This window comes from Arvicola amphibius, chromosome 2 (genome assembly GCF_903992535.2).
Source record: "Arvicola amphibius chromosome 2, mArvAmp1.2, whole genome shotgun sequence".
Classification (NCBI taxonomy): domain Eukaryota; kingdom Metazoa; phylum Chordata; class Mammalia; order Rodentia; family Cricetidae; genus Arvicola; species Arvicola amphibius.
This window is the reverse complement of record NC_052048.2, coordinates 56,708,638-56,719,882: the sequence shown is the minus strand read 5'-3', so window position 1 is coordinate 56,719,882 and position 11,245 is coordinate 56,708,638. Positions and strand designations below refer to the sequence as shown.

Below are 11,245 nucleotides of genomic sequence, written 5' to 3'. Positions count from 1 at the left end.
TGGATTTGCCTGTATTGACTTTCTCTTCTATCCCTGGAATGAAATCATATTAATCATAAAAAAATCAACTTAGTGATTATCCACTCATTTTTATGTGTTCCTGAATTTTGTTTACAAGCATTTTATTGAGAATTTTTCTAATTTTATTTGTCTACGTAATTGGTTTGTATATTTTTGTTGTAATTTTTTGTATATTTATATGGTTTTGGTGTCAGTGTGATGCTGACTTTGCATAATGTGCCTGGTGGTGTCCTCTCCTCCATGGTGTGGAAGGGTCCGACAAGCAATAGAGATGGCTCTTCTTACACAGTGGGTGAGTTCAGCAGCAAATGCATCATCTGTCCATAGGCTTTTCTCTGTAAAGAATGAGGACTGCTCCAGTCCACTGCCTGTGGTTGACCACTGCTCCAGTCCACTGCCTGTGGTTGACGGCGACTGCTTCAATCCACTGCCTGTGGATGACAACAACTGTTCCAATCCTATTGCCTGTGAGTATTTTTATGTTGTTCCTATCAACTTTGGTAATTTGCCTATGTCTAGAAATTTCTCTATTTCTGCTAGATTTTCCAGTTCTGAAAATATAAACCTTAATATTATTCCCTAAGAGTCCTTTGGATTTTATTGCAATCTGTTGTAACACCCCCTTGTCATTTCCAATTTTATTAATATTAATCTTCTCTTTCTTTTGAGTAAGTTATTTATGGTTTTGTCAAACTCGCTTCTTCTATTTTTTTTAAAAAATTTCCGCCTCCTTCCCCCACCCATTTACCTCCCCCTCCCCACTCCACTCCCCCTCCCTCTCCTGTCCGAAGAGCAGTAAGGGTTCCCTGCCATGTGGGAAGTCCAAGTTCCTCCCCCCTCCATCCAGGTCTAGGAAGGTGAGCATCCAAACAGGCTAGCCCCCCCCCCACCCAAAGCCAGTATGTGTAGAAGGATCCAAATCCAGTGCCATTGTCCTTGGCTTCTCAGCAGCCCTCATTGTCCGCCATGTTCAGGGAGTCTGGTTTTATCCCGTGCTTTTTCAGTCCCAGTCCAGCTGGCCTTGGTGAGCTCCTATTAGATCAGCCCCACCATCTCAGTAGGTGGGAGCACCCCTCGCAGTCATGACTTCCTTGCTCATGTTCTCCCTCCTTCTGCTCCTCATTTGGATCTTGGGTGCTCAGTCCGGTGCACCAATGTGTGGCTCTGTCTCTATTTGCATCCATCGCCAGATGAAGGTTCTATGGTGATATGCAAGATATTCATCAGTATGACTATAGGATCTGGCCTTTTCTGGCTCCCTCTCCTCAGCTGCCCAAGGAACTAGCTGGGGGCATCTCCCTGGATACCTGGGAACCCCTTTAGAGTCAAGTCTCTTGCCAACCCTAAAATGGCTCCCTTAATTAAAATATATACTTCCCTGCTCCCATATCCACCCTTCCTATATCCCAACAATCCCGTTCACCCAAGCTCTTCCCATCCTCCCCTTCACACTTTTCTCTCCCCATCTCCCCTTACCCCCATACCACCCCACCTCCAAGTTCCAAATTTTTGCCCGGCAATCTTGACTACTTCCAATATCCAGGAGAATAACTATCTGTTTTGCTTTGGGTTCACCTTCTTATTTATCTTCTCTAGGATCATGAAATATAGGCTCGATGTCCTTTATGGCTAGAAACCAATTATGAGTGAGTACATTCCATGTTCATCTTTTTGGGTCTGGGTTACCTCACTCAGAATAGTGTCAAACTCACTTCTTTTGTAGCAACTTTTCTTTCAAAATGTGTATAGGTGGTTTGCCTGCCTGTGTCTGGACACCACTTGTGTGTAGTGCCTGTAGAGGCCATAAGATAATATTAGATTCCCTGAGACTGGCATTCCAGTAGGCTGCCTACTGCCCTGTGGTTTGAAACCTCAGTCCTCTACAAGAGCAACCAGTGCTCTTAACCTCTGTGTCACCTCTCCAGTTCCCACGACCTAACTGTGGGTTGACCCTATGTATTGCTCTTTATATTCTCCATTTCTTTAATTTGTGTACCAGACTTCAATATATCCTATCATCTGCTATTTTGACTTAAGTTTCTTCTTGTTTTTCTGAGACCTTGGGGAAGGTGTATCATTGTATTATGTATTTATGGTCTCTCTGCTTGCTAAAGATAAGTACTCAAAGACATGAACTTTCTTCTCTGACGTACTTTTGCTGTATATACTTCAAAAGTTCTGCTAAGTTGTGCTTCATTTTCATCTGATTCTAGAACCTTTAGAATTACTCTATGGTGTCTTCGATGGCCCACTCTTCACTTAGGGTATATTGGTCAGTCCCCAAGCACTTGTGTAGTTTCTGTTAGCAGAGGTTCCTAGTTTTATTCCATTGGGATCCAATAATACACAAGAGATTGTTTCAGTTTCTTTGTTCTTTTCAAGATGATGCTTGCTCTCTATAATGTGATCTATTCTACAGTAGGTCCATGTGCTGCTGAAAAGTGCTTGTATTTGCTATCTCTTGGATGGAATGCCCCCTTTACACTGAGTCTAGTTCATCTCTGATGTAGTATAACTCTGCAGTTTCTTGTCTGATTTTAATTTGGGCAGTCTATCTAAATATGAGAAGGTATTTAAGTACCCCTCTATGGTTACATTAGGATCTACTCTTGACACTTATTATGGAATTGAAGCCATAACATTCACTGCTACACATTTATAATTGTTATATCTTCCTGGTGAATTAGTCACCATGTTAATATGTAATGGCTTCTTCATCTCTTCTAGTTTTGAAGTCTGTTTTATCAGATACCAGGATGGCTACACCAGCTTGCTTTTATCTCCTGCTTGCTTCATACATTGACTTCTACCTTTTGATTCTCAGTCCACGATATCTTTTCTAGTCAAGATTTATTACTATTTATGTGTATGTGTGCATATCTGTGTGGAAATATACCACATTAGTGCAGGTGCCCATGGGAGGCCAAAAAGAGTGTTGGATCCCCTGTAGCTGGAGTTACAGGCAGCTGTGAGCGCTTTATGTGAAGTCTGGGAACTGAATTAGGATCCTGAGGAACGGCATCAACTGCTCCTAACCACTGGGCTAACTTTCTCACCCACATATTTATTGGAGACTAGAGATTCCTGTAGAGTGTGTGTGTGTGTGTGTGTGTGTGTGTGTGTGTTCGTGTTCATGTTTATGTGCATGTGCACACAGATATGGAAGCTAGAGGACAACCTCAGGCATCATCCTTAGGAACTCTGTTCACTTCCTTTGAGCCACTATCTCTCATTGGCATGGAACTCACCAATTATCTGGGCAGCAACCCTAGGATGGCAGGATACGTTGTTTGATTGATTTGTTTCTGCAGAGTCTCACTCTGTAGTCTAGGCTGTCCAAAACTCACTACTTATCCCAAGTCTGAACTTGAACCTATAAGATCCTCCTGTGTCAGTCTAATTGCCAAGACTATGGCTTGAGCTGCCACACCCTGCAGTGCATTAGCTTTCTTGTGAGGGGAAGGAGCACTGGGACTCTCCGGAGTCCATTGTTCAGGCAGGGCACTCTGGTCTTGGTATTAGAGTTTGAGATCTGGGTATTACTGGCCACTGTTTCTCTAGTACATCTCAGCAAGTGGACGTGGATAAGGTTTTTAAGTTTATTTCCCTACCCCTAGTTTCCATGCATTTATATCTAAATGATTTCCCAATTTGTCTATCTATATCTTTATTAAACTAAACTGAGTTCACATTTATTTATCTATTTATAATTTTGGGGGGAAGATTTGATACAAGGTTTCTCTGTGTGTAGCCCTGGCTGTCCTATAACTCACTCTGTTGGCCTTGAACTCACAGAGATCCACCTGCCTCGGCCTCCCAAGTGCTGGGATTAAAGTCATGTGCCACCACTGCCCAGCTGATTTATATTTACATCTCAGGTTATAGTGTAATACAAACGGGTTTTAAACTTCCTTTGTTTTTTTTGTTTTTGTTTTTGCTTTTTGCTTCCCCACTCTCCAACGAGAGTCCTCATGTCCTTGCCACCACCACCCACCTGTCATTCAGCCATGGTGGCATCCTAAGAACATTAACTCCTACCTCTGTAGGAAATTCATTTGCTGTGGAGAATCCATGTTGGTATGGAGTCTCAGAGCTCAGTTTAACTATAGATTTATAATTTCAGGAAAAACATAGCATCAAAGATTCTTACATCTGTTTCTTTTATTGAAGACTAAAACCTTGAGAATCACTCTTTGTAATACAAAATTATGTGTGTTTTAACAAATCGATAGTCTTGGTGCTTTGTCCCCATCAGATACAAAGTAGTCCATTACCTTGAGATTTCTCAAATGCACCTCCTTTGACCAACCCACCTATCCCTGCCCCAACCCTCACATCACTCATCCTTTGTCTGCCCTACAAAGCTCCTCATGAAGAATGTTACATGAGTAAAATAAACCCCAGTCTTTGCAGTCTGTCTCCTTCCACGTGGTGCATGGAAGATGCATTTTGTTTTGTAGACATTTGATGTCGACTCCATCTGCCTGTGTGCTGCTGTGCTGGCCCACCCTTATTACCCTTGACCGTGACTGTGGACAGTGCTGTTGGCTACACTTGCAAGTAGGGGAGAGGGTGTGGGCATGCGGGTTTTCAGAGAGTTTCGGTGCAGCCTAGACCATTTGTTTATTTATTGTTTATCCAAAGGATCCATTTTAGAATTACTAGCTACTACATATATAAGAAATTAATTACAGGTGGTGGCAGCGCACACCTTTAATCCCAGCACTCAGGAGGCAAAGGAAGTTGATCTCCAAATTTAAGGTCAGCCTTATCTACAGAGTGAGTTCTGGGACAGTCAGAGCTATACAGAGAAACCCTGTCTCAAAAAAATATTAAATTGCCACTCAGATATACTGGCACAAGCCCATGATCTTAGTACTTAGGAGGTAGAGACAGAAAGATGAGGAGTTCAAGGGCACCATTGACTACACAGGAAGTCTGATACCAGTGTGGGCCAGTGTGGGCCACTTGAGATGCTGTCCAAAAAAAAAAAAAAAAGAAAAAGAAAGAAAAGAAAAAGAAAAAGAAAAAGAAAAAGAAAAAAGGAAGCAAGACAACAGTGAAGATTTTGCTGCTGGAGTGACCCCTAGGAGACTGAGTGACCTCCAGGAACACTGAGTGACCAACTTCCGTGACTGGAACCGTGACCCTGACTGTACCATGAAAAGCAACCATCTGAGCCTTGGATCCACTGGACCTGGAAAATTAATCACCAGAGACACAGACAGTCCCAACTACACCAATCAGAAAAAAAGATGGGTAGACAAGGTAAGAACACACACAACACCCAAAGATCAACATGACTCCAATAAAAACTAGTGGCCCTACAACAGCAAGACTTGAACAACCAACTATAGATGAAGCAGAATAAAAAGACCAAAAAATAACTTTAGAAGAATGTTTGAGTCCCTTAAAGAGGAAATGAAAAAATACCTCATGAAATGGAGGAAAAGACAAATAAAAAAATGGAAGAAATCAACAAATCCCTTAAAGAAAAAGAAAATCAAGAAAAAACAATCAAATATAAAAAATATTCAATACTTGAAAACTGAAATAAAGACAATAAAGAAAAACAAACTGAGGAAATTACAGAAGCAGAAATTATGAGAAAATGATCAGGAATCACAAATGCAAGCAAAAACAGCAGAATACAAGAGATGGAAGACAGAGTCTCAAGCAGTGAAGATACAATAGAGGAAATAGACTCATCAGTCAAGGAAAACATTAAATCTAGCAAAAGCTTAACACAAAATATCCAGGAAATATGGCACACAGTGAAAAGACCAAACCTAAGAATAATAGATATAAAAGGAGAAGTCAAACTCAAAAGCACAGAAAATATATTTAACAAAATCATAGAAGAAAATTTTTCCAACCTAAAGAAAGATATGCCTATGAAGATATAAGAAGCTTACAGAACACCAAATAGACTGGATAAAAAAAGTCCCCTCACCACATAATAATCAAAACACTAAACATACAGAATAAAGAGAAAGTGTTAAGAGCTACAAAGGAAAAAGTAACATATAAAGGCAGACCTATCAGAATTAAACCTGACTTTTCAATGGAAACAATGAAAGCCAGAAGGTCCTGGTCAAGCGTTATGCAGACATTAAGAGACATGGATACCAGCCCAGACTACTATACCCAGCAACAGTATCAATCACCGTAGATGGACAAAACAAGATATTCCACGACAGAACCAGATACCTAGCTACAAACCCAGCCCAACACAAAGTAGTAGAAGAAAAACTCCAGCCCAAGGAAGTTGGCTACATAAACAAAAACACAGACAATTGGTGATCTCACATCAGCAAATCCCAAAGAAGGGAAAAACACACACAATAACACCACCAACAATGAAAACTAAAATAACAGGAGCTGGCAATCACTGGTCATTAATATCCCTTAATATAAATGGATTAAACTCACCTATAAAAAAGACACAGGCTAACAGATTGGATACGAAAACAGAATCCATCCTTCTGCTGCATACAAGAAACACACCTCAACCTCAATGACAGATATCGCCTCAGAGTAAAGGGTTGGGGAAAAAATTTCCAATCAAATGAACATAATAAACAAGCTGGTGTAGCTATCCTAATATCTAACAAAATAGACTTCAAACTAAAATCAGTCAAAAGAGACAAAGAATGTCATTTCGTATTACTCACAGGAAAATTCCATCAAGAGGAAATCGCAATACTGAACATTTATGCCCCAAATACAAGTGCACCCTCATATGTAAAAGAAAGACTTCTAAATATTAAATCACACAATAAACCCCACACACTAATAGCGGGAGACTTCAACACCCCACTCTCACCACTGGACAGGTCAGTCAGACAGAAAATTAACAGAGAAATAAGGGAACTAATAAATGTTATGACTCAAATGGACTTCACAGACATCCATAGAACATTCCATCCAAACATAAAAGAATATACCTCTTCTCAGAACCTCATGAAACCCTATCAAAATTTAACTACATACTAGGCAACAAAGCAAACCTCAACAGATACAAAAAATTGGAATAACCCCATGTAACTTATTGGATCACCATGGCTTAAAATTAGAATTCAACAGCAACACTAATTCCAGAAAGCCCACAAACACATGGAAATTAAACAATGCTCACCTGAATCATCAGTGGGTCAAGGAAAAAAAAAAGGAAGAAGTTAAAGACTTCCTAAAATTCAATGAAAATGACCACAGAACATACCCAAATTTATGGGACACAATGAAAGCAGTGTTAAGAGGAAAGTTCATAGCACTAAATGCCTACATAAAGAAACTGGAAAAAAAAACTCACACCAGTGAGTTAACAAAACATTTGAAAACTCTAGAACAAAAAGAAGCAAACTCACCCAGGAGAACTAGACAGCAGGAAATAATCAAATTGAGAGCTGAAATCAACAAGATAGAAACAAAGAAAACAATACAAATAATCAATGAGACAAAGAGTTAGTTCTTTGAAAAAAATCAACAAAATAAACAAACTTTTATCCAAACTAACCAATAGGCATAGAGAGAATATCCAAATTAACAAAATCAGAAATAAACAGGGGACATAACAACAGACATGGAAGAAATCCAGAGAATCCTTAGGTCATATTTCGAAAACCTGTACTCCACAAAATTGGAAAACTTAAAGGAAATGGACAACTTTCTGGATAAATATCACTTACCAAAATTAAATCAAGAGCAGAAAAGCAGATTAAATAGACCTATAACTGCTAAAGAAGTAGAAACAAAAGTCATCAAAAGTCTTCACCCCCCCAAAAAAAAACCCAGGACCAGATGGTTTCAGCTCAGAATTCTACAAAATTTTCAAAGAAGAACCAATACCGATACTCCTCATACTGTTCCACACAATAGAAACAAAAAGAACATTGCCATTGCCAAACTCTTTTTATGTGGATATAATTACCCTGATACACAAACCACATAAAGACATTACTAAGAAAGAGAATTACAGACCAATCTCACTCATGAACATTGATGCAAAAATACTAAATAAAATACTGGCAAATCGAATCTAAGAACACATCAGAAAAATCATCCACCATGATCAAGTCAGCTTCATCCCAGAGATGCAGGGATGTTTCAACATATGAAAATCTATCAATATAATCCACCATATAACCAAACTGAAAAATAATAACCACATGATTTTTTCATTCGATGCTTAAAGAAGCCTTCAACAAAATACCACATCCCTTCATGATACAGGTCTTGGAGAGAGCATGAATACAAGGAACATACCTAAACATAATAAAGGCAATATACAGCAAGCCAACAGCCAACCTCAAACTAAATGGAGAGAAACTCACAATAATCCCACTGAAATCAGGAATGAGACAAGGTTGTCCACTCTCTATATATCTGTTCAATAGAGTTCTTGAGGTCCTAGCTAGAGCAATAAGACAACAAAAGGACATCAAGGGGATTTACATTTTTACCCACCATCTGTACCACTTCTTCCCTCCCCACCCCATTCAGCCAGTCACCCATCGCCATCCCTCCTAAGCTGAGAACAACCTTCTGTTTTGTCTCTACCTGTGTGAGTCTCTTAGCTTTTCCTACTCCAAGTAATCCACAAAGAATTCGTTCTGTATGACTCTTATTCAGTCAACGTGGTGGCTTCATGCTCATTTGTGTGGTACCATGTGATTTGAAACCTGAATAACAACCCAGTGTAGAGAGGCTGCAATTTCTTTAGCCATCCTTAGGACAGCGTTTTATACATAGACTCTGTGTGTGTGTGTGTGTGTGTGTGTGTGTGTGTGTGTATTTCTCTCTGTGTCTCTCTGTCTCAGCCTCTGTTCTCTGTGTATGTGCAGTTTGTATTTTGGTTATAGGATTATTATAATAATAAGTGCTTGCATACCTAATTTGGTAAATCAGAGATCACATCTGTCAGATACTTTAAATTAGTATGGGTAGCCTAGACCATGACAACATGGTAAGATTCACTTTCTAATATCTCCCTTGAAGATACCCTGGAGAGTATAAAACACTTATGTATCCAGCATGTGGCTTTTCTTTTATGTCTGCCAGCCATATATATCAAAGTAAATAGGTTTAACAGCAATAAAAAGTAATAACTCTGGGGGCTGGAAGGATGCCTAGCAGTTGAGCTTTGATAGCTCTTCCAGAGATCCTAAGTTCAAATCCCATCAATCACATGGTGGTTCATAATCATCTATAATAGGATCTGATGCCCTCTTCTAGCACGCAGGCATCCATGCACATAGAGCATCGTATACATAAAATAAATAAATCTTAATAATTTATAAAAAATAAAAAAAGAATAACACTTTAAAATTTTCACTTTAAAGGAAGTGCACAAGAGCAATATCACAGCATAACTCTGGTGGCAGTGTACCGGCTCATCTTAAGGCATGCATCCTTCAGCCATTACATGTTTACTGCCCTCGCGTACATGGATTTAAAAGCGTTAATTAAACTTCTTTCAGTGCTGAGGACCAGAAAAGGACTGACTGTGGCATAGCTATGGCCTATGAGAATCAACATGCAATAAATCACGGGATCATCGCTTCTGAATCTTAAGTAGGCAAGTAAGTTGTCCAAGGTATACATCACAACAAAGAAACTCATGAGGTACAGAATGGTCTGTGTGGCTCTTTGTTCTGGGAATGCTTTAAGGGAAAGCCTGGTGCTGTGGAGAAGCTGTGACTGCTTCTTGTGTTTACACAGGAAAGTCACCATGTACCCACTGGAGAAGGCCATGAGACATACAAAGATGGCATCTCTGACAACTAATGATATATAAAATGTGTGCTCGACAAAGTGGATCATGGGTACAAGAGAGCAAGATTCGGTGAGGTATATAAGACTAGATGAGGTCAAATTAGGGGTCGCAGTCACGTTTGATAAGAGGGGAAAGCTAAAGAACACATAGACGACACTGAGGAAAAGTAGGCAACCTAGCATGTAGCGTGGAGATTTACATTTGAACTTTGCCAGACAGGAGCTTCTGGGACTGAGAGTGACAGCCTGGAGGATGCTGAGCAGGCTAGAGGCACAGAGAGAGAGGCTCCTGAAATACCTGTACGAGAACATAATAAATTTGCATGTGGTGTCACCCCATCGCCTCTGAGGCATAAAAATGTCTGTAGTTAGTAAACTCATGGCTATCAGCATCAGCATGTGGATTAGAGCCAAGAGACCAATGGGCAGGTCAGTGAGTCTGGGCCTCTGACCATGAACAAACCTGTGGATGTGGAAGAGAATAAGGAAGCTGTTGCCTGTGACTCCAATTCCAGCTTCGAAATAAATGGTGTTTCTTATCTTAGTGTTATGGGACAGTTTATTGATTTTATTCATTTTATTCCTGAAAGAAGCAGGTAGGACCTGTGCGGGGAGGACAGCAAGAACATTCCACATCGCAAATCCAGCCTTGCTCATCAACTGCAGTCAACGACAGCATCGCCACCTCAGGAAGACTTGTCGATGCGTCACAGTTCAGTCTTATTCCTCTTAATGTCGCCTCCCTTCAAACTGTCCAGAAGCCATCCCTCCCCTCTGCCATTCCAACACTTATGCCCACCACTGCCTAAGCTTCCTTCCACATTAAAAATTGCCATGTCTCATAGAAACATTTCTCTTCCTGTCGCTTCATATTTGAGGTTTCCTGAGGCGAAAGCAACTTGTCTTTCATCTGTATCATCTTGAGTTCAGGCACAGAGAGCTCCACAGTTTTGGGTGAAGGTCAGTGAGGGTTACAGGAAAGTGGAAATGAGACCCTGGCATGAAACAGTGTCCTGGGGTCAAACAGGCCCAGAGCCGTTTTATTCTACTTCTCTTTGCCCTGCTCGTTTGCTGCAGACCTAACGCCCGTCCTGGATGGGAACTCTGAGTCCAGACTGTGTCACACTCTACCCACAGTCTCCCATTTTCTCTGAGTGTGGCCGTGAGCACTCTGAGGCTAAGCTGCGCTTACCTCCTCTAGAACATATGGACAGTCGTGTGCTGTGTCAGGGAAGCCCTAGGCGTGAAAGAAGATGACATCTAATTACCAAGCATGGCGGTGTTTTCTGTACAGGTTGAGCTGTGGAAGTGTCTGCTGCTGGCTTTATTCTTGTGAGGTTCCTTATGTTTATGACTTGGGAGGGTTGATAAAGTTTTTTAGTACAATTGATCACTCTGCCCTGCCTGAAACAGAGAAGATTAAATATGAAAGCAGTAGAATGTCTGAGCT

General features: G+C 40.5%; 1 protein-coding gene across 1 annotated transcript; it reads right to left on the bottom strand.

The window, feature by feature from the left end:
* Positions 1–9,441: 9,441 nt before the first annotated feature.
* LOC119806299 (vomeronasal type-1 receptor 54-like) lies at positions 9,442–10,371 on the bottom strand. The gene has a single exon (XM_038317922.1). It carries the CDS (start codon positions 10,369–10,371, stop codon positions 9,442–9,444), a length of 930 nt encoding a protein of 309 aa, XP_038173850.1.
* Between the last annotated feature and the right edge of the window lie 874 nt (positions 10,372–11,245).